At 36.0% G+C, this 23,352-nt stretch overlaps 3 protein-coding genes and 1 pseudogene across 3 annotated transcripts; 1 reads left to right on the top strand and 3 right to left on the bottom strand.

The window, feature by feature from the left end:
* Nucleotides 1–155: 155 nt before the first annotated feature.
* Nucleotides 156–4,789, bottom strand: LOC132279788 (ATPase 8, plasma membrane-type-like). The gene is made up of 12 exons (XM_059781827.1): nt 4,453–4,789; nt 4,097–4,234; nt 3,684–3,998; nt 3,271–3,597; nt 3,020–3,139; nt 2,768–2,890; nt 2,586–2,690; nt 2,172–2,481; nt 1,548–2,062; nt 1,288–1,461; nt 1,002–1,184; nt 156–895 (listed from the first exon to the last, which is right to left on the bottom strand). Exons 1-12 carry the CDS (start codon nt 4,519–4,521, stop codon nt 695–697), a joined length of 2,580 nt encoding a protein of 859 aa, XP_059637810.1. The 5' UTR covers nt 4,522–4,789; the 3' UTR covers nt 156–694.
* Nucleotides 4,790–8,562: 3,773 nt separating this feature from the next.
* On the bottom strand, nt 8,563–9,425 carry LOC132279786 (large ribosomal subunit protein eL39z/eL39x). Its single transcript, XM_059781826.1, has 3 exons — nt 9,266–9,425; nt 8,890–8,993; nt 8,563–8,809 (listed from the first exon to the last, which is right to left on the bottom strand). Exons 1-3 carry the CDS (start codon nt 9,266–9,268, stop codon nt 8,761–8,763), a joined length of 156 nt encoding a protein of 51 aa, XP_059637809.1. The 5' UTR covers nt 9,269–9,425; the 3' UTR covers nt 8,563–8,760.
* Nucleotides 9,426–11,350: 1,925 nt separating this feature from the next.
* Nucleotides 11,351–12,538, top strand: LOC132278073 (class V chitinase CHIT5a-like). Its single transcript, XM_059779901.1, has one exon. The coding sequence runs from the start codon at nt 11,351–11,353 to the stop codon at nt 12,536–12,538; it is 1,188 nt and encodes a 395-aa protein (XP_059635884.1).
* Nucleotides 12,539–13,224: 686 nt separating this feature from the next.
* LOC132279785 (putative cysteine-rich receptor-like protein kinase 32) lies at nt 13,225–22,461 on the bottom strand (annotated as a pseudogene).
* Nucleotides 22,462–23,352: the final 891 nt, after the last annotated feature.

Raw genomic sequence — 23,352 nt, 5'->3', positions numbered from 1 at the left:
GCAAATATACCAATGAAAAACTAAGTGAAATAAAAGGTTAATAATTTATTTTCTAATTCATTTAAATTTGAGATATCTAATTTTCATTTAAGAAATGATTTTCTATTATAGTTAAAAATATATACAGCAAAATAGATATATAAGCACAATCATGGTTTTAAAAAGTAAAAGCATTAGGCAAGGCACTCTCATTTTAAAGAAAACATAGTTTAAATTTTACAATACATGGTTTAAAACTAATCCAAAAAATGTGCAGTAGAAGATGAAGCCACTAATGAGGAAAAGGAGAATCATCATAATATAAAATTACACAACATTCCACAGTCATTTCATCATCGTAACTCCTTTCTACCCCCTCTTTTTTTTTTTCCCCTCCTTTTTTTGGTTGATATAAAGAACAGAAGATTGTAAGAGAAGTTCCCTTTTTACTCTTTGCATCTATTTCTACATTTTCACAATTTGTTCCATCCTTGTTACTGTAAGACAGTGTAGTGCTGCTGAATGGTTCCGATGTTTAATCCCAGCTTCCACCACTGATTCAAGGTGTCCTTTTAGGGATCTACGTTAACCTGCAGAAACATTCGAAAATATGTAGTCTTTTACTATAAGAAAAGTTGTCCGATATTGAACTGGACATGTCCTTCAAAATGATCAAGCAATTTATGCACAAATCAGTCTTTCTTTTTGAATAATGCTAATCATGTATATACTTGGCAACTTCAGCACGTTTCTTCGCCTGCTCGGCAATCTCAGACAACTCCCGGTAGCTGCTCTTGTCATTGAGCAGGCTAGGATCAGTTTCTGTGGTCTTGAGGCCATGATGTGTACGTTGAGCCGCGGCCCATTGTGCCTCTCTCTCTTCCTTACCATAGTCCTTCTTGGTTGTGAAAGCAGTCTAGATCGTTAGATGAGAGGAAAAAAAAAAAAATTGAGTCAAATAAATAAAAAAGAAAGTTGTATTAGCATGGCCGTTGGCATTGTCATGAAGTTTGTCTATATACCTTGTTCTGCATCATGTTATCCCAGGCCTTATTGGTCAATGCGTAGCGGATGATGAACTTAAGGACATCAAGAGGGAAGTAGGTGATAACGCTGAAGATCCAGATCACGCCAGCCCATCCCCACCCAACGCCTTGGATCCGAGCAAAGTTCCAGTCTGCATAAACAGCAATGGCAGTGGCCACCTACATTGAGGAATTACATAACTTAGACGAAGATATATTGTCATCAAGTGCACTAAAAGGACTAGCAAAACATTTTATAAAAAAGCCTCCTACAAAGACTTACCAACTGGGCTGCAATGAAGGCACCAATAAGCATGAGTCCAGGGCGTTCAAGAAAAGACCAGCCGCGTGACCTGGTGACGAAAATGAGTGCTTGACTGACAATACTCACTTGAAGGTAAAGGGCCGCAGTAAGCTCATCTTTGCTATCCCTGATCGATCTAACATTGAAAGTTTTCTGCAAATGTTAAATTTCTTAGTAGTTTTCTTTTTATTTTATTTTTTTCTCAATTTGATTTTGCCATTTTAGTGTTGTTAGCTTACGGAGAAGAAGTTGGTATCAGCAGCAATATAGAAGAAGACCACACTCATGATGGCAAGATAGGTTCCAAGGACAATGCCGGTGGCAAAGATTTCCTTGAGCTTCCATGAATCAGGGACGGGAGATGGCTTCACCCTGTCTTTAGAGATGGTCATGATGGTTCCGTCATTCAGGATGGCAATGATGAGGACCATAAAAGGTGAAAAGTCGAACTTCCAGACAAGAGCGATAAGCATGAACCCCATCACAATACGAATCGTGATTGAAACAGCATAGATGGTATAGTTCTTCATCCTCTGGAAGATGGCTCTGCTTGTCAAAACAGCGCTCACGATCACACTAAGTCCTGGCTCAGTCAAAACTATGTCAGATGCACTCCTGGCCGCATCAGTTGCATCTGCCACGGCAATGCCAATGTCTGCCCTCTTAAGTGCTGGGGCATCATTTACACCATCTCCAGTCATTCCACAAATGTGCTTCCTTTCTTGCAGCTTCTTAACAATCTCATACTTGTGCTCTGCATACCCCAAATTTATTACATCAATTGTACCGAAACTTGACCTTTATTATCTTAAGTTATATAGCATTTTAGTATTTGTCCTTCATTCTATTTTAATCCAATTTACCAGGGAAGACACCAGCAAAGCCATCAGCATTCTCAATGAGCTCCTCGATAGGAATCGTAGCAATGGACTCGTCCTTGCACTGACCTAGAAGGGAGGATGATGGGTACATGTTGGTGCCCATCCCAAGCCTACGACCAGTTTCTTTTCCGATTGCAAGCTGGTCACCAGTGATCATTTTAACGTTGACACCCAGGTCAAGGGCCCTGCGGATAGTCTCTGCACTGTCATGCCTTGGGGGATCAAAGAGGGGCAATAAACCCACAAATTCCCATGGACTGCCAGCGCTCTCCTTGGTTTTCTCTGGTACTGTCTGTAAAGACATCATTCCATTAAATCCAATTTAGTTCGAAAATTTCACCTCTTTATACTTATCATGAACGAATACCAAATAGACTTGAGTGATAAATGACTTACCTGTCGTGCAATACCTAAAGAACGAAGGCCACGATCAGCAAAACTGTCGATGATCTGATGGGCCTTCTTTGCCGCCTCTCCTTTGAGGTCACAAAGTTCAATAATCTGGTACAGTGATTGAATTAGATATGGTAAAGGAAATGCCATTATGGTACAACTGCACCAGTGGAGGAGTATCTTACTTGCTCAGGAGCACCTTTGCTGCTTCTATGCCAATCCCCATGAGAGTCGATGTAGGTTATTGCAGTGCGTTTCTCCACCGGATTGAAGGGCAGGAAATGCACCTCTGTAATCCCTTCTCTTGCCTAAAATCCCCACAAGAAAGCAGAAAAAAAAGATATAAGAAATACTCTCACTAATCTCATATATTTTAGGCATAGTGGAATACTTTAAAACATCAGAGTTCACAAAAAGGGAAGGATCCGACAAACTACCTCCTTGGCATCACTCAGCATCCCAACAATTGAAGCATCAATGGCATCCTGATTTTCAACCCTAGAAGCCCTAGCAGCAAGGAGAATAACGTCGGCCTTATCAAGGTCGTTGGGGAATACCTGCAACCATGAGTATTGCCATTAATACAAGTCCTGAAGCTTTTGGTCATATTTTCCATACACAAAACAAAGTGTCTTCCCTTCTTTCTGTGGCTTGGAAATTATTAGTGTGCTTTGAGTTTGTTACAAACCTCAATCAAGTTTTTGTCCACCGAGAGCTTGTTGAGGGTAAGAGTTCCTGTCTTGTCACTGCAAAGGACATCCATCCCCGCCATCTCTTCAATAGCAGTCATCCTCTTGGTAATGGCACCTTGCTGCGACAACCGGTGAGAGCCAATAGCCATGGTCACAGACAGCACTGTTGGCATGGCAATTGGGATCCCTCCAATGAGAAGCACTAGCAGATTATCAATACCATCTCTGTATTTCCTATTCTGGATTGGGTACATCACCAAAAGCTCCAGTATCATACCCACCCCAATCGAGCAAATACAGAAGTTACCAATGGCAGTCAACACCTGATCAAAACCATCAACCATCATCCGACATCAATGGAAATGAAGCTACAGTGCAATATTGAATTTCACATAACGAAAGACTTTACCTTTTGGAAGTGCCCCACTTGATTTGTGCTGTCAACAAGGTGGGCAGCCTTGCCAAAGAAGGTGTGAACTCCGGTGGCAATGACCACGGCCTCAATCTCACCTTGCTTGCAGGTGGAACCAGAGTACACTCCATCACCAGGGTTCTTTGTTACAGGCAAGGACTCACCAGTGAGCGCTGACTGGTCAATCTTGAGTGGATCTCCTTCAAGTAGACGAGCATCTGCTGGGATAATATCTCCCAACTTCACGCTAATCACATCTCCTGGAACTAAGATTGATGCATCCTGCTCACTCCATTTTCCATCTCTTAACACCTTCAATATATATTCAAAACAATGAGCCACGGTATGAAATTTCATTTATAAAGCTGCTAATGTTAGATATGGGCATGAACAAAAATGGAAGCCAATACCTTGGTTTTGGGGGCGAGACCAGCCATGAGTGCAGCAGCGGCATTACCTGCATTGTTTTCTTCAATGAAGCTGATGGTGGAGTTGATAAATAGCAGCACAACAATACCCACAAAGTCTTGCCAGTCTGGAGGCCTCCCCTGCATTATTCAAATCACCTTACCCACTAATTTTATATAACACAAGTAAATATAAGGCTAGCTCAGTGCACGAGACTCTCTCCATTGTGGAGTCTGGGAAGAGTCAGATGTACACAGCCTTACTTGTGGCCTCCAAATCACACTGTTGAGCCAAGGCCACCCTCATATAACATATGTACATATATAGTATATATATGGATATATAGAGTTGTTATTACCCCTCCATTTGCCAAAACTATGGCCATAATAGCAGCACACTCCATGACCCATGATAAAGGATTCCACATAAAACCCAAAAACTTGAGAAGCTTGCTCTCCTGTGGCAGAAATTTTATACAAAAGATCAATTCATTCTTCAAGAAACTTCATGTATGAAAAATCCAATACAAAAAATATAAATAAATAAATAAAAATTATAAGCAAAAGAATAAAAATACCTTTTTCTCCTCAAGCTTGTTAAGGCCAAAAACTTGGAGCCTGTTCTGTCCTTCCTGTTCTGTCAAACCCTCCCTTGTACATTTCAGCTGCTCGAATACTTCATCAACAGGGATATTCTCCTGCACACCATTCATTTATTCATCATTAATTATAATCCACACAATCACATTGTCATTAATTATTGGTAACAATTTATGAAAAAAATAACAAACAAAATAAAATGTATGTATGATCCATTTTAAAGGCTCAGGTCAAAATTTATCAACTAATGTGGTTGTATATCATGCTGCAAAATTACATTTAATTTGAAATTATAATTTGATCATCGGCCAATACTATACAAACTGGAAATGAAGATTTTCAGTAAAGATAGAAATTGTGAATAATTTGGGTAGTGTGCTTACGAGGTCGACTTGCTCATTCTTAACATCTTCCATTGAAACGGAGGAGGCCATGATGATCAGACAAGAAAAAGATGAAAGAAGAAAGAAGAGAGAAACTCTGGTTTCTCTCTCTCTCTCTACTCAAATCTCTCTCTTCTTTCTCTCTCTTCAGGCCTCCTCCATAAACAAGCACGCAACAGTCTCTCGAGAAGGCGTTGGTAATAAAATTGCCTTATAACGAACACTGCTTCAATGCGAGGGAAAAATAACGAACCCAGTGGGCATCCAGCAACCGACAAGCTGTGTTTGCCCGTTTGTTTTTTGGAGCATTTTGCGGCTGTGCAAAAACACCGGTCAACTTATGGTGTCACCGTAAAACATGGAACATTTATATTTATATGATTCATCGTTAATTTTCAATAAATAGTCTAATACATTCTTATGTCTGGTAATTGGTTGATTATTGTTTTACTAAGAATGTAATTTAATATGAATATGGATATTTTTTAGTTGATACAAATTGGTATATGCTATATAGAGATGTATGCATATGAATATGTGTAATGATTAAATTGTCCTCGTTGGTGAAAATTAATTTAAAAGCTGAAAATCAAAATTTTAAAAAGACTATTTTAACCTTAAAGGCCACACGGCACTTCTCCAAGCCAATACATGTGTGAAACGACTTTGTTTTGGTCTACAAATTAATCAAAATTACAACATTACCCTGTTCATTTAAAACCTAGTTGTAACTATCCGCACCAAACAACTCCTAACTCATTGGTTTGGTTTCACCTTTGGTCGACAAATGCTTAGCTAAGCTCAATGTTCGAATCCTATTTCTTTCCCTCTTCCACGACAAGTGGGATTTGGTGTAATCGAGGATGTCCGCGAAGCTGAATTCACCTCGACGAGTACGAACCCATGTTGATTTAATACAACATAATATAGTCTGTACATTGCTAGGGTTTTATATTGTTTTCTTTCAAGGTGGGTCATTGTGATGTGGGCATGATTCTAACAAATTGGGCTCTATTTAAATAAGAGCGTAATAATATTGTATATTCATCTGACGAATTTCATGTAAGGGCTTGAATACTTTTCAACCACATTTTTTTTTTTTTCAAATTGTCAAGTGATTTTAAGAGGATTTAGTTACCACAAGAGGTTTTAATAAGATTTAGTTCTACTAGGGGGTTGCAAAAATTAAAAATGATAGTTCAAGTGGGATTTTGTGATTTTTCCCCTTTATTTTTCAATCAATTTCAAGTATCTTGGTGTTAGCCCCTTGTTGACGATTCAGCCCTGTAACACTTGGCCAGTTGTCAATTTAATTGATGAAACATCCTCAACCAGAACCATTCAAATTTGATAGAGCATAGAAATTTACATCCAAATTTCTCTAGTACCGACTTTCCTTCTATTCAAATTTGAACCACTACTCCAAACACACATTTTCACCCAGTTCATGCAAAAATTCAGCAAGTCTAAAAACCACACTAAAAATCCAGGTTTTGAACTCGATACAGTTCCTTTTAAACTGTTGAAGTTTCTGCTCTTTCTCAAGGATTGATTGTACCCTAAGAATCCATTCGGCAAAAAAATAATAATGAATTAATGATAAAAATTTCATCCAAAAAAGTACAATCTGAAGCACCAAAAACCAAAGAATGGAAAAAAATAAAAGTTTGAAAATTAAAAAGAAAGAAAGAAAGAAATGGCTTCCAGATTACAGAGAATGCGAGTCCTAACAGGGCTATATATACCAACTACAGCTCCTGTAATAGTGTCCTGTAGGCATCTATATAACTTCAGATTAAGCCATTGCAGTTCTACATACCCTTAAAATATTTGCCGAGTTTAAACATCACAATGAAGGGGGAGGGGGTTTTACAATTAACTTCCTTTTGTGTGTGCAAGGCCTGATGCACAGCGAATGAGCTACTTGTGCCTAGTTTACAAGCCCAAATAAAACCAACATAAAACACATTTAAAATTGAATTGTCATCTAAGCAAGTCACTTTGGGCAAAATAATACCAAAAGTTGAATTTGTATCCAATCTTTGCCGTACCAATTTTGGATGGGTAGGAACACACTAGTTTTAAAAAATAACCCTGCACCTGGAACATAAAAGACTTTGGCTCAGTCAACAGTGAACTAGCCCAGATTGGCTTTCCAACAGTGAACAAACCCTAAAATTCTCCCCGTATCACATCTCACCTCCAAGCTATCACTACAGAAATCCATATCTCACCCCAATGACATTGAAAGTCAAGATGTTATAAAGGAAAAAATAACTAGAATAGTCCAAAGAAAACCAGATACTATTCAATCCCTCAAACTTTTAAAGACAACATCTTCAGTCCCTCCATGCACAGGAAAATCAGCCAACCCAACTAATATGCACAGATACATTCCCTGCGTTCACTTTTCCTTTGGGGATAAATGCATGATGATCGAAATAGAGTTCAATGGAAGCTAACTTTAGAGCAATTAAAATGAAATAGCTGGCTAAAACATCAACCCCTTGTGTAGAGAACCCCTCCATAAAGCCCTTAGTAAAATCCCCCTATACAAAAGCCCTTTATGAAGTCCAACTAGTAGCTATGGCTTTGTTCTATATTTCTTTCTTACTTCCTTCTGTTAAATGAAAATAAGAAATAAATAATAAACAATAGGAACACGCTGTCTCCAATTCAACAACGATCACAAAAAAACTTCTTAGCTCTCTGTTATCCTCCAAGAACTGCATAAATAACATACTCAACAATAAAGTTCTTGTTAAAAACCATCTGGCATCTACACTAAAAGCTAAAGCTATTATGTTACTTTAATATTCAAATCATTCAAAACGCCTCCTCAATTGTGGCTTTCTTTTGGTCCACGACTTGTTTCAATTTTAATTATAAGGGTGACGGTGAGGTTTGAACTTGAGATTTTTGGCTCTAATACCATGTTAACAACCCTACTCTAAAAGATTAAGCTATTAGAGAGGGTGTAACTTTAATATTTATATCCTTCAACAGTTCTCAAACACGATTCCAAACTTTCTCAAACAGGTACCACTAATTAATGTTTTAGGGCCAGTGAACTTTATCAAACATGTACCACTAGTTGTGTCTAACACTCTAACCCCCTTTTGACTGTCAACAAAGGTAGCCCTCCTGTCTAACACACAACTTTGTACCAATAATTAGTGAATTGGTACCACTGAAAGGGGATTTTCCACTGTGTTTATATTCCTTTTTACCAACTTAATTAGCCCAAATATAAATGGCATTTCTTCTTTCTGAGTAATATCCAAATTTTTAGATTGTAATCCAATCCCTTATTCAATCTCTTGATTTCTCTTTAAATGAAGTCAACGGGATATCATATCCCAATTACTAAGCATCCTCCAAAAATACATTTTTATTCAAAACATAATTTAAAAAAATAAAATAAAAGAAGCATACTAATCAACTCATTTAAGAGAAAAACCCAACAAAACCAATGGCAATACGACATCCAAAACCCATCATAACATCACATTAAACTAAAATTAAGTCAAGCCCATCAATTGAAATGTGAAATCAAATGTAAATCAAACAACAATCCTCACAATTTCTGCAGAGTAACTTTAAAGAGTTCAGAACTGGTTTAGCTAATATAAACTAAACACAATTTTCAAGTCTTAATTGAAACCAGAAACATCACAATGGACCTCAAAACCCTAGCTTTGTTCGGCGCCAGTGCCTCCTCTTAGCATTGTACCTGAACAAAAAAGACAGCTTAGCAGTAATTTGGTTGACACAGAGATTGAAAGAAGAACAAAGTATTGAATTGAACCTAACCTGATGGTGTTGTCGGTCCTCAAGCGAATCCAGTGAGGAATAGGCCTGTTCTGCCTCATCTTCTTCGCGAGTTTCTTCTTGATCATGAAGCTCTTGTGCGACGGCTGTACATATCAACATCCGAATAAGCTCGTATAATAATACACATACATGAATACGTACAAACGTATCTATGTATATGTATATTCGCACATAGTTGAAGTTCAGAACAAAATCTTATATGTCTAGATCAGAACTCAGAACAATAATTATGCGTAAATGTCAGATCTTAAGACACCTGTATATCCGAGTGTTTTTTGTGTATAAATACATGTGTGTGCTTGCTTATATATATATATGTGTGTGTGTGTGTGTGTGTGTGGAGAGAGAGATTCACCATTTTCGCGATCCGATGAGCACGGCAACAGAAACACCGAGACAAACCCTAGATTTTGTGAAGCCTCGTGTCCTCTACAGAGTATGGAAGGACTGCATTGTGAAAGGATGGAATAATGGGCCTGGGCCAAGAACGAAAGATTCAATTGGGTCGGATTCATATATTGTGTATATTACGGTGAGTGGTTGTGGGCTGTTACTATTAGATGTCAATCCAATAGATAATAGTCTATATAGTTTGTGTTGATGTGTGAATTTCTTGTCAAATAAAAAATATAGAACTTTGAAAAAAAAAAAAAAAAAATTTAATTGGAGAATTGTAGAAATTATACATTTTTTAAACTCAATTTCTAGAAAATTTTCCTAAAAAAATCACCAACCTAGATACCACTTTATAATTTCAAGTTAAACAAGCCCCATGTTACTTAAATCTCCTTTTGTGTATTTTTAGTCCTGTTCTACTGTTCTTAAATTTATAAAATGTGGTCAAGGTTGAGATGGTTGCCATGATTGTTTTAAACATTACTTGATTATTTTGAAAATACAATCACTTTTACTTTTTACATATCACATATATATATTTAGAGGGTGAAACCAAAACTTGCTTGTTTGTCACTCAAAATATTACTATAAATGACAGTTGTTTAAAAAATGATATTTTTTAAATTGAATTTTAGAAAAAAAAAAAAAATTCAAAAACTATCAATCAAATAAATACTAAGAGAACAATGAGAAAAATTCAAATAGGATGGTCAAGTCATATGTAGAGCCACATTAAGGGTAATGTTTGATAGAGAGTGGTTTAACTAAAATTATGACAATAGATAGAGTAGAATAATGTGTCTATAATTGAGACAAAAACTAGTTGAAGCATACCATACGCGACTTTAAAATAATAAGGATCAGAAGTGACGCCGTTCTTTTTGTTTCATCATTCATGACAATATTGTGTTTACCCCATGAGCATAAATCAAATCATAATCATTTGTCATGTATTAAAATTAGCTGGCACAATTTAAACTCTTTCAAAAATCATCAACCTTTATGAACAAACATCGAGTGCGTCGGTGTAACTAACTGCTAGATCTTGTTTTGGTTCCCAATCCGGCTTTATCCAACCTCATTGTTTGGACCAATTTGGACATATTTGTTTCTGAATCATATGTGTGTGTATAAATTTATATATAAGATTTACCTAAACATAGTCTACACAAAGCTTGCTTAGTTTTATAGCATCTTTTAATAATGATTAATAGCACAAAATAATAATAATAATGATTAACACCCAAAAAACAAAAAAAAATTTAAGTGGCCTCTAAATTCTTGCCTTCGTTTCATTGCGACAAAAGTGAGAATTTAGAAATTGCTTCTGAAAAATTAGTTAAAACTTTGAGCTAAATTTTTTCCAATTTTAAATTTCGGTGCTCCCAAATACAACATTAGTTTCATAACCTTTGTTTCTCTGTTTTAGTCTAGGTTGATTGGTGCAATAAATTAATTCCATACTGAGTAATGCCAATAAACTAAATTGTATCAAAGGTGCTTAAGATTCACATGACACAAAACTGGTGTAAAGGAGTGACTTCACATTGGTTGAGTATAACCTCATGTGAAGTATTGCCAATATGCTGATTTTTGACAGTAATAAAAATATATTTTTGATTAATTCTTTCACAAAATATTCAATACAACATCATCTAAAGTCACATTATTGTATACTAGTACTTCTAAATATGACAGCTTATTTAGACTCGTACTTTTGGCATTAACCCTATAACAAATGTTCAAACTCATTGATTACAAGCATGTCTTGATCCAAATTGACAAACCTTCTTGAGTACAAGAAAGCTGGCCAAGAAATACCAAGAAAACAACCCAAAGATAGCTCTAACAATAAGAAAAACATTATTTTCCTTTTGTGTGTGTATACATAACGACTTAATTAGCATTATCTAGCAAATCTAAACACATCCAAACAACATAGAATATCGATAGAACCGTAGTTCTTATGCCATCTTAATCATTATAAATTTATATATATATGTACATCTTTCAAGGTTCCAACAACTGATTAAAAAATCTAATGATGGCCGGAAGGAAATTGGTGGCATTCTTTCTGGCCATCATTGTTGCTGAAGCTAGAACCATTGTGCCTAATACAATGGTTCTAGCTCCACCCTTTCCAAGGCCTGTAAGTACTATTTCGCCATCTCCGGCTCCAATGTCATCTCCTGCCCCAACGCCCTCAGCCTCTCCTGCTATCAAAGGTGGATACTGGATTTCATCAACAGCCGAGAGTTCTCCTCCATCAACAATCCCAACTTCATACTTCACTCACCTTTTTTACGCCTTTTCCGTGCCTGATCCCACAACTTACCAACTCTCCATCACACAAGCTGATGAAAAATGGATGGGGAACTTCACATCCACCCTCCATGCCAAAAGTCCCCCTGCACTGACCTTCCTAGCCATTGCAGGAGACCCTAACATTTTCTCAAACATGTCTAGCAACCGCGACAATCGTGCATCCTTTATCCAGTCAAGCATTGCTGTAGCTAGAGAGTACGGTTTTGATGGCCTTAATCTTGATTGGGAATTCCCAAACAACCCACAAGAGATGTCAAACATGGCAATACTCTTCTCTGAGTGGCGCAGCGCCATTGACAAGGAAGCGCTTGCTTCTGGCAGTCCTAGACTACTTTTATCTGCCGCGGTTTATTTTGCTTCAAACTTTTTCCTATCAAATGTCCCTCGGACTTATCCGGGTGATGCCATTGACAAGTATGCTGATTTTGTGAGCCCAATGTGCTATGACTATCACGGTGCTTGGGACACCTCTGTCACAGGGGCACAGGCATTGCTTTATGACAAGTCTAGCAATCTTAGCACTAGCTATGGTATATCATCATGGATTAAGAATGGTGTGGCACCAGAGAAACTAGTCATGGGACTACCAATGTATGGAAGAACATGGAAATTGAAGGACCCAAATGAACACGGAATTGGGGCTCCTGCAGTAGGAGCTGGACCTGGATTCCAAGGTGTTATGGTGTATAGTGATATAGTGGACTACAATTTGGCAAACAGTGCCACTGTTGTATATGATGAAGGGACAGTATCGACGTACGCGTATGCTGGAACTGACTGGATTGGATATGATGGAGAGATATCAATATCAAATAAGGTTAGATTTGCTAGTGCTCAGGGTCTTGGTGGCTATTTCTTCTGGGCGGTTGGATATGACAAGAACTGGACACTCTCAAGAGCAGGTTAATTTTTAAGATTTATACTCTTCTCCCTAATATTCCACCACAAAAAGTCTAACTAAATGTCATGGCTTAGTGGCTTAATGCTATAGCATCAAATTTAAGTTTGTTAACAGATCAAATTGACAAATGCATCCACAATCATCTTCCATCAAATTATTCATTCATTCTATATATTAAAGATGTTATTATCTACTATACACACATAGATGCCTAATTGATCAGTAAGAGCTGTTGAACATTAGGACTAATTGAATGGTATGTGATTTTATGGCAGCTTCAATTGCGTGGGAAGGCAAAATTTGATTTATGCAGAGCTTGAGAAGGCTAGCCATTTTCACAACTCGCACCAAGCTTTCAACAAGTCTCTCCTCTCTCTTTGTAAAGTGCAGTAGTAATCTCCATTTTTCTTATTTATTTATTTGTGTAATAAGGAGACGATTGTTTGATCTTTATTTGTTCCGACTGATGAATTTCCTCCTCATTTCGGAAACCTTTTGCAATACATTCGAGAATGATAAATGTTTTTCATTCCCTTTTATTAATTAAAATACAAGAGTTGTCTTCGAAATTTAATAGCAGTCAAAAAGGTGGAAAGGGGACTGTAGAACAATTAAGATTCGTTAAAATCCAATTAAGCCCTCGATCATGGGTCATCATAACTAATATGAAGCAATATAAATGAAAGGATGGATCATAACAACTCATGAAGAATTATTGACAATATGTTCTGCTGGAAAAACTATACTTTTTAGTATACAGACTAAAAGTAACAGGAATGTGGCCATACTGTTCAGTGTAAGAGGACATGGATAGATTAAAGCAGAAATTTGAATTTTTTTTTTTTTAATGAACTATATCTACAGTACAAAAAAATATGGATGAGACTTATCGCGCTACCATTTGGGTAATTGTTGCATCATCAACCGACCAAGGTTCTTTCCGCAATGTAGATTCATTTTCCCTGTCCTGATCACTTCCTATAGAAAAAGCAGGCCTTTTTGGAGTATTCATAGCCATAACTTCATTTTTTAGCATGGATGAAACTTCCAACATGGATGATCTATCTGCCGGATTTTCTTGCACACATAACAGACCTATTTGCATGCATCTCATCAATTTACACGAAGAAGATGTATCGTTCAGTGATGGATCCATAAACTCCATGCCATTGCCTTCTTTCCAGAGCTCAAATGCCTGAAACAATACAAGATTATGAATCTTTATGGTTTAGAGAGATAAATTTCTAGTGCATTATCATAGCAAGGTTCCAGAGTAACTTACATAATCTGAAAGGTTCAAATTTTCATGCAGACCATGTAAACAATTATTCTGCTTGCCACTGATGATTTGTAAAACCAGAACTCCGAAACTATAAACATCCGATTTTGTGGAGTAGATACCATGTTTTACATATTCAGGGGGCACATAACCACTACATTGCATGAACCAACGAAAAGGATAAATAGTTAACAATGTTTACATGTGTATGAGATGTTTTTGAGAGACATATTACTCACTGTGTTCCGACTATTCGGTCTGTGTTTGCTTCAAATTCATTTTTTTGGAAAGTTCTAGCAATACCAAAATCTGATATCTTAGGCTTCATCTCATTGTCCAGTAAGATATTGCTCCCTTTCAGATCTCTATGAATTACTGTTAACCTTGAGTACTCTTGGAGATATAGCAGCCCTTGAGTAACCCCTTCCATAATGTGAACTCTTTTCTCCCAATCTAAGAGTAGCCGTCTAATTGGGTCTACATCAAATTAGATTTATGGATGATTAATTGCAGCTCTTTGAAGTTTTGAGGACGGAGACCAATGCACAAAATTTATATGAACTTCATGTGATGCCACACATCACTGAAAGTATTTCTTAAAGTGCTACCACCAAATAGAATTGCATAATTTATTTATAAAGTTCAAATAATGCTTACCATAGATGTAGAAGTCCAAGCTTTTGTTGGGCATGTATTCGTAGACCAGCATCTGTTCTTCTTTCTCTGTACAGAATCCCAGAACTCTTACCAGATTTACATGTTGTAGCTTTGCAGTTACCACAACCTCACTTTTGAACTCTTCAAATCCTTGTGTAGAGGTCTTTGAAAGCCTTTTAACTGCTATTTCTTGTCCATTCTGTAATTTACCCTGCCAAAACATGCACCACTATTTTTTTAATCTTTGGCTACATATAAGCTATTTTAAGATCCAACACTTAACCGAGCATGCCCCAAAACTATACAATGATTGGTATTTTCCATTACGAAATTAGTATTTGTTAAATATATTGTAATATATATATGTGTGTATGTGCGTGACTTTTGATTTTAGGTTGCAACCATTCAGATAATACATGACTTTTGGTTTACACCTTTTGAATAGGTTGCAACTATTAAGATGGTATATGACTTTTAGTTTGCAACTCTTAGAATAGGTTACAACTATTCAGAAGATATGTGACTTTTGATTTGCAACTTTTGAAAGTTTATAAATAGCGATAGTGCCACACATTCTAGATATATACTTTTCTGTTCTCTTTCTTGTGTTTTCTAGTCATAACAGTTTCAACGAGTGTTTAGGGAATTCGTTCAGTATTGCTAATTGTAGGAATTCAGACTTTGTTGTATCCCGGGAGTGTTTTGTTATAGAACCCGTTAGCAAACTCAATTTGAGTGGGGGCAAATAACACTTTAAGGAAAGTGAATACACGCCTCAAAGTCTGTATTTTGTTTAACATCAGTGTGCTTGAGAAGGTCTGGTTATCTTCAACAATTTCTGGATTAATTGCTTCAACAATCTTAAAGTGTTATTTGGATGGAGACTATATCAGACAATACTACGTTCAAGGTTATGGAATCAAGACTTTGTGAAGTTAGATCGATCTGATGGATCTAACTTTACCCGTTGGAAAGATAAATTAATGTTCCTACTCACTGTTCTTAAAATCTCATATGTTCTGGATCCAAATCTCCAACCATTCCCAGAGCCAACAGATAAAGATACAGAGAAAATGATTAAAGATAGGAAGAAACGAGATGAAGATGAATTGGTTTGCAGAGGTCACATTCTGAACACACTTTCAGACCGACTCTACGATCTTTATACTCCTATGAAGTCTCCTCGGGAAATTTGGAATGCACTAGAATTCAAGTACAAAACTGAGAAACTAGGTATGGATAAATTTTTAATATTTAAGTACTTTGAATTTTCAATGGTTGATAATCTGTCAGTTTTAGATCAAGTTCATGAATTACAAGTTCTAGTCACAAAGCTTCGGGAAGTGAAAATTGTACTTCCAGAATCCTTCCAAGCGGGGGCTATCATTTCAAAGTTGCGTCCTAGTTGGAATGATTATAGAAAGAAACTTCTGCATAAGACAGAAGAATTTACTTTGGAAGAAATACAGAAACATTTGCGAATTGAAGAAGAAACTCGAATTTGTGATAAGAAATATTATATTGAAGATTCTTCCAAAGTGAATTATGTGGATGGAAGCAAAATAAAGGGACATTCAAGAGGAATCATTCTTATAAGAATAAAAATCCTTCTGGACTATGTTTCCATTGTGGAAAGAAAGGACATTTTATTCGTGATTGCAGGTACAAAAAGTACGAAAAGAAAGAGAATGCCAATAATTCAAACAATGCTAATGTAATGGAAGAGAAAATTTCAAATCTTGTTGCTATGGTGTCTGAAATTCAAATTGGTATGATAACTAAATTGATCATGACAACAACAACTAAGTCTTCAGATTGGTGGCTTGATTCTGGGGCTACTATCTATGTTTGTAATGATAAATCACATTACAAAACTTATGAATCTGTAGATGATCAAGAAGTTCTGATGGGAAATCACAACTCTGCCAAAGTTTTGGGAAAAAGGGATTGTTGAAATTCAATTTACTTTAGGAAAGAAGTTGACATTGCAGAATGTTCTTCATGTCCTAGAAATTAGATAGAATCTTGTATCTGCAAATTTATTGTGTAAGAGTGGTATTAAAGCTGTGTTAGAGGCTGATAAGTTAATTCTGTCTAAGAACGAAATTTTTGTTGGGAAATATTATGCTTGTGATGGAGTGATTAAACTAAGTACTAATAAAATAAGTCATTCTGCTTATATTGTTTGTTCTTCTTCTATTTGGCATGCACGTTTAGCACATTTAAATTTTAGATCTTTAAAGTATATGTCAAAGCATGGTTTTATTTCTTGTAGTGATGATTGCAATGATAAATGTGAAATTTGTATTGAATCAAAAAAAGCCAATCGAAATTCACAACTATTAGAAATAATTCATTCTGACATTTGTGAATTAAATGGAAAATTAACTAGAGGAGGAAAAAGATATTTTATAACTTTTATTGATGATTGTTCTAGATTTACTTATGTATATCTAATGGCTAGTAAAGATCAAGCTTTTGACATGTTTAAACTATATAAGGCTGAGATTGAAAATCAAAAGGAAAAGAAAATAAAAATTCTTCGTAATGATAGGGGTAGTGAATATTTTTCTAATGATTTTTCTGCTTAGTGTGAAGAACATGGAATAATACATCAGAAAAGTGTACCTTACACTCCACAACAGAATGGTTTGGCTGAAAGAAAAAATAGGACACTTGTTGATATGGTTAATTCTATATTGTTGAATGCTAAATTACCTATAAATCTATGGGGTGAAGCTTTACTTACTGCTTCTCATGTGCATAATAGAATTCCATCTAAAAAAATACATATTTCACCTTATGAGATTTGGAAAGGAAGAAAACCAAACTTAGAATATCTTAGAGTGTGGGAGTGTTTAGCCTTTTATAGAATTCCTGATCCAAAAAGAACTAAATTAGGTCCAAGAGGAATAAAAAGTGTTTTTGTAGGTTATGCTGAAAATTCTAAATCCTATAGACTATTAGAATTACATTTTAATGTCATTGTTAAATATAGAGATGTTGAATTTATAGAAAATAAATTTTGTCATGATTTTTTATTTGAACCTATTCAAAGGAAATCTAATGATTTGGAATTTAATACATCTCTTAGAGACAAAAGAAAAATAAATGATGAAATGACTGTACCTAGGAAAAGTCAAAGAATTAGAAAAGAAAAGGCTTTAGATCCTGATTTTATTTCATCTCAAGTTATACTATTTCTAGTAGAAGGAGATAGAAATAAAGTTCTTAATAAAATATCCATTTTATTGAATATAGAAGATGATCCTAAAACATTTTCTAAATCCATGGTTTCAAGAGATGCAACTTTTTGGAAAGAGGCTATAAATGATGAAATGGATTCATTGTTGTCAAACCAAACTTGGATTTTGGTTGAATTACCACAAAGATCAAAACCTGTGAGTTGAAAATGGGTATTTAGGAGAAAGTATAACACCGATGGAACTATTCAAACCTTTAAAGCTAGATTAGTAGCCAAGGGTTTTAAACAGAAAAAAGGTATTGATTATTTCGATACTTATACACCCGTGGCTAGAATTGCATCTATTAGAGTTTTTATGGCTTTGGTTTCTATTTATCATTTATATATGCATCAAATGGATGTAAAAACTGCATTTTTAAATGGTGATCTTGAGGAAGAAGTATATATGGAACAACTAGAAGGTTTTGTCCTACCTGGAAATGAAAGGAAAGTTTGCAAATTAGTAAAGTCATTATATGGTTTATAACAAGTACCAAAACAATGGCATGAGAAATTTGATTTAGTGATATTATCATTTGACTTTAAGCATAATAATGCTGATAAATGCATTTATTCTAAATTCACATATGATTATGGTGTTATTATTTGTCTTTACGTTGATGACTTGCTAATTTTTGGAACAAATATGAGAGGTATTTCTGAAACTAAGAAGTATTTAACTTCATGCTTTAAAATGAAAGATCTTAATGAAGTAGATACTATCTTAGGAATTAAAGTAAAGAAACATGAAAAGGGGTATGCATTGTGTCAATCTCATTATATTGAAAAGATGCTTCTTAAATATAATTATTTGGGAATTAAAGAAGCTAGTACCCCTTATGATTTAAGTATTAAAATGCTTAAAAATTCTGGCATAGCAATTGCATAGCTTGAGTATGCTAGTGTTATAGGGAGTATGATGTATGCTATGCATTCTACAAGGCCAGATATAGCATTTGCTGTGTGTAAACTTTCTAGGTACACAAGTAATCCTAGTACAGTTCATTGGAAAGCAATTATTAGAATTCTTGGATATCTTAAGGGAATAGTGGACCAAGGACTGTTTATTATGATTTTCCAGCAGTACTAGAAGGATAGTCAGATGCTAGTTGGATTACTAGTGTAAGTGATAATAAGTCCACGTCTGGATGGATATTTGCAATTGGTGGAGTAGTCATTTCTTGGGCATCTAAGAAATAGACGTGCATAACACATTCAACAATGGAATCTGAGTTTATTGCATTAGCGGCAGCCGGCAAGGAAGCAGAATGGTTGAGAAATTTGTTCTTAGATATAGAGTTGTGGCCACAACCGATTGCACTACGATAATGAGACAACTATGTCTAGAGCATATAATAAAATATATAATGGAAAGTCTAGACATATCAGTTTGAGACATGAGTATGTTAGACAATTAATAACTGATGGAGTTATTAACGTAATATATATTAAGTCAAGTTATAACTTAGCAGATCCTCTTACTAAGGGACTCTCGAGAGATTTCGTAAAAATTACGTCTAGTGGAATGGGGCTGAAACCCTTTGTTAAAAATCACCAGTAATAGTAACCCGACTTTGTACTAGAATGCCACTAGTTCAAAGTTTAATGGGTAATAACAAGTTACTAATATGTAGTTGTATAAGCACTGAATATATATATATATATACTGCCCCTTTCAGGATGTTCAGTGCAGACTGCTACATTTTGAGGATGAGTTATATACTCTTAAAGAAGTTCAAAATTTTGAAGTGTCTACAGTAGCAGGGACACATATTGGAACTTCTCCTATATGAACATAAGAAGTGGTGCCGCTTCTAGCAAAGGTTATTAGGGTTTACTCTTGTAAATGTTCATGAAACTAGGATGAGCACATGGCCATAATAGTGCTAAAGAAAATATGGACATCTCATAGAAACTGGATAGAATCATGTATGTGGTATTTCCGGTTTTAATAAAAGGAGACTTGGTTTAAGCTAAGGCCACCATTGTTCTTCATTAAAACTTTGAATTGCTTACACTAATTGAAGGTTTAAATCGAAAGATACCTTCTTGTATGCGTGATAATATCACATCGACTGGATACCAATATATTACAATATAGTGGGGGATTGTTAAATATATTATAATATATATATGTGTGTATCTGTGTGACTTTTGTTTTTAGGTTGCAACCATTCAGATAATACATGACTTTTGGTTTACACCTTTTGAATAGGTTGCAACTATTAAGATGGTATATGACTTTTACTTTGCAACTCTTGAATAGGTTACAACTATTCAGAAGATATGTGACTTTTGGCTTGTAACTTTTGAAAGTTTATAAATAGCGATGGTGCCACACATTTTAGATATACTTTTTTGTTCCCTTTCTCGTGTTTTCTAGTCATAATAGTTTCAACGAGTGTTTAGGGAATTCGTTCAGTATTGCTAATTGCAGGAATTCAGACTTTGTTGTATCCTGGGAGTGTTTTGCTATAGAACCCGTTAGCAAACTCAATTTCAGTGGGGGCAAATAACACTTTAAGGAAAGTGAATACACGCCTCAAAGTCTGTATTTTCTCCAACAATTTCTGGATCAATTGCTTCAACAGTATTCTTTTCCAACACTTAATTATCAGCTACACCATTTAACTCAATTTATCCATTCCTCAAACTAAACATTGTGAAGTTGTACCATTTGTTTATTAAAGATACTATTAACCTATAAAATGCAGTGTATCTTTCAAGCCTTCTGCGTAAATGCATAATTATGGAGATAAAAAAATTACCTTGTAAGCAGGGCCATATCCACCCTCTCCGACCTTATTTTCAATTGAGAACTTGTTTGTAGCTGCTTTCATGTCGGCAAAACTAAATACTTGCAAATTGGGAGTATCAGTATTTCCAACAGCTGCCATATTGGGTCCTAGCTTAAACTGTGACTCGTTATCTCTGTCCCCTGCTCCTTCAATTGAAACAGAAATGTGTTGGTTTCTTCATATCATAGTCATAAATGGCATATTCTCAGCATTTGGCTTTGGTTACCTTTTGATTTAAGCACTCTCCTCCATAGGTACCAAATGATGGTGCCTATTAGGAGAATAACTGATACTCCAGTTGTAAGCAAGATCGTTAACATGTGGTGCTTGTTTCTGTGATCTCTATCATCCTCTTGAGCTGTGAAGAAATATGTCATGTAAAAAAACATTTAGCAATTCTACATCTGTTTCTTGTTCAATCTCTTTATGTTCTTGTGACTTGTGAGAGAGCCCAAAATGTTTTGATTGTTCTTACAAAAACTAACATTATCACTATTGCACTAGTTCAATTCACCCAAAAAAAAAAAAAAAGTTTTCCTTTATGACAATGTTTCAGTTTATTGGTCTTTAATTAGCAAATCTATGAAAAATCATTTAGTCAAAGAAAAAAACTCATAGAAATAATAAAAATAAATTCCATTAATTCACACAAACAATATACTGCTTACCTGCTGCCTTAGAAAGCACCCAATTATGGTCATTGGGAATTTGCCATACAATATAACCGAGAAGTCCCTTTTCTTTTGCATAAGCAACCTTAGTTCTGATAGCTTCCACATCATCGAAAACAATCCAAAAGGATCCAATGGTGCAATAATTTACTACATAAGTCGCGTTATACACCAGTGAAGTGGTTCCATAACTTCTAATGTATTGTTTGATGAAATCGTAGCTCATGGTTCCGTCTTTTGTTATGCCTGGACCTCTTGCAGGTGCACCTATAGCATCATCTTTGGGGTTCACAAGTGTCCACACGAAGCCATGGAATGCTAAGCCCAAAACCAGCTTGCTAGCAGGTAATCCTCTGCGCATCCATTCCTTTATACCATAATCAGTATTTATCCCACTTGAGGGGTCATATAAAGCAGTATGAGGAGCTGTAAAATTCTCCCTGAAAGGCATATGATAGTCATATGCTTTGACATGTACCCAATTTAAATTCTTTTCAATTGATTTCACTGGGTAACTCATGGAGTCCATCACAGGCGAGTAATGGCCTGTCATTATCAGCATCAGAGGTGATCTGCTAGAATTTCTGGACTCTGAATTAATGGCTGCTCGCCACTCATCGAATAGTGCCCATGCTCGGTGGATAAAACCAAAGATCTAGGCCTTCAAAGCCATAACCCCTGGCTCTTTTTATCGAAGACTCAATGAATGACTTCCTTTGAGAGGATTGGCTAATTATTGAAAAGAAGTCTGTAGAGTTTGCATCTCCAGCCCAGATGGACAAGAGTGTTTTAACCATTGGATTCTTTTGTTTGACGATGTTTGTGAAGGTGGAGATGTATTGCTCATCGGAAGAGGAGATAGAGAGCTCGTGTCTGGAATAGTTGATGTGTGCAAAAGCATACATGATGTGTGTAAACATAGCCGAATCTATGTTGGGAACCGGGAACTCGCTGCTCGAATGCCAGTAGCCGGCTTTGATCCATGTTTGTGCATTTGAACATTTCACCTCCAAAAAAGGAAGGAAAAAGAGGAAGAGGGTGGTGATAGTTTTAAACAACATTGAAGAAAGTTAGCTCATGCCTTGTGCTATTGCTCAATACATATACAAGTTCAATTTCCATTTGTGCAATCCATGGAAAGTATGAAAAGGTTCAATGCACTCTTCATAGTCAACAATGGGTGTCATTTTCTAAGCTCAACGACCTATAATCAATTCAATTTGATAGTTTTGAATCAAAATGTAACAGTCAAGTTCATGGAATTTAGATTATTTCTTACATATTTCCTCTGTTTAGAGAACTATGAAATAATGAATCTGTCTCCACCAACTTTTGTATGATTGACTTTGAGAGTCGTCCACAACCGTATTCATTGTGTGGACTGGTTTTAGACAGCTATTCTAATTTATATGTCGATAAGTCAGTGAGAGTGACTTGTCGTGCAGTTCTTCTCAGTCACCTGAAGGCTGCAGGAATCTATCTGAAACCAATGAAGAAGTCTAGTCCACTGTGTGAATACTTATTAAGGAGTCGTTTGGGGTTGTTAATACATTTTCTGTTTTTTTTCATCACACTTTTTAACCAATTTAGTCTCGGTGACCTCCTGATTTTTCATATATATGCTAAACTAGAATAAAACAAAACAATAATGGACGAATTTGATCTGTAGACTCTAGAAATATCTCGTAGAATTCTCTGTAGCAATGGGCACCTCCAAATACCAATGTTGATGATGGTTCGTGAGTAGGATGAGGAGATCGTTCCACGTAAGTCAAGAGATTTGAGATCAGTATCCAAGTGGAGATCCAAGCAACACAAGGGATTCTCTAAATATGAAGATTAAGAAAGGGAAGGCTGACCTCGGTACCGTGCAACCTCGAGCTTGTCAGAGGATAAGTGTTAATGTGGTAGTTGTGTGTGTTTAAGGCTGATTAACACCCTATTTATAGTGTTTTCCTCCTCGGTCAATTTCTTTTGGTCCTTTAGCTGAGCCCGCTCTTATCCACAGGTTTAATGGTCTCTTCCTCTGACTGATGAGACACTGATGGATGGGTAGCGGCGCTTTGCCCCCCGGTCAAAGGAGGTAGCGGCGCTCTTTAATTAATGCGGGTCTTATCAAATGTCTTTCGCAATTAATGCATTGCTTATTCTTTATCGCTCGAGCTTAGATA

The sequence above is a fragment of the Cornus florida genome, unplaced genomic scaffold (genome assembly GCF_030987335.1).
Source record: "Cornus florida cultivar Cherokee Brave unplaced genomic scaffold, ASM3098733v1 CherokeeBrave_3.0.0_Hap2_Chr10, whole genome shotgun sequence".
Lineage (NCBI taxonomy): Eukaryota > Viridiplantae > Streptophyta > Magnoliopsida > Cornales > Cornaceae > Cornus > Cornus florida.
Note: the sequence above shows the minus strand (reverse complement) of the source record. Positions and strands in the feature narration are given on the sequence as shown.

Excerpts from the sequence above, each read along its gene's own strand:
- LOC132278073 (XM_059779901.1), top strand. The coding sequence starts at position 11,351 with ATGGCCGGAAGGAAATTGGTGGCATTCTTTCTGGCCATCATTGTTGCT.
- LOC132279786 (XM_059781826.1), bottom strand. Across the intron at positions 8,810-8,889 it reads AGGACCGACAACACCATCAG|GTACAATGCTAAGAGGAGGC; the intron begins GTTAGGTTCAAT and ends TTTTTTGTTCAG.
- LOC132279788 (XM_059781827.1), bottom strand. The coding sequence starts at position 4,521 with ATGTGGAATCCTTTATCATGGGTCATGGAGTGTGCTGCTATTATGGCC. Across the intron at positions 2,482-2,585 it reads CTTTAGGTATTGCACGACAG|ACAGTACCAGAGAAAACCAA; the intron begins GTAAGTCATTTA and ends ATGTCTTTACAG. Across the intron at positions 2,063-2,171 it reads CTTTGCTGGTGTCTTCCCTG|AGCACAAGTATGAGATTGTT; the intron begins GTAAATTGGATT and ends TGGGGTATGCAG.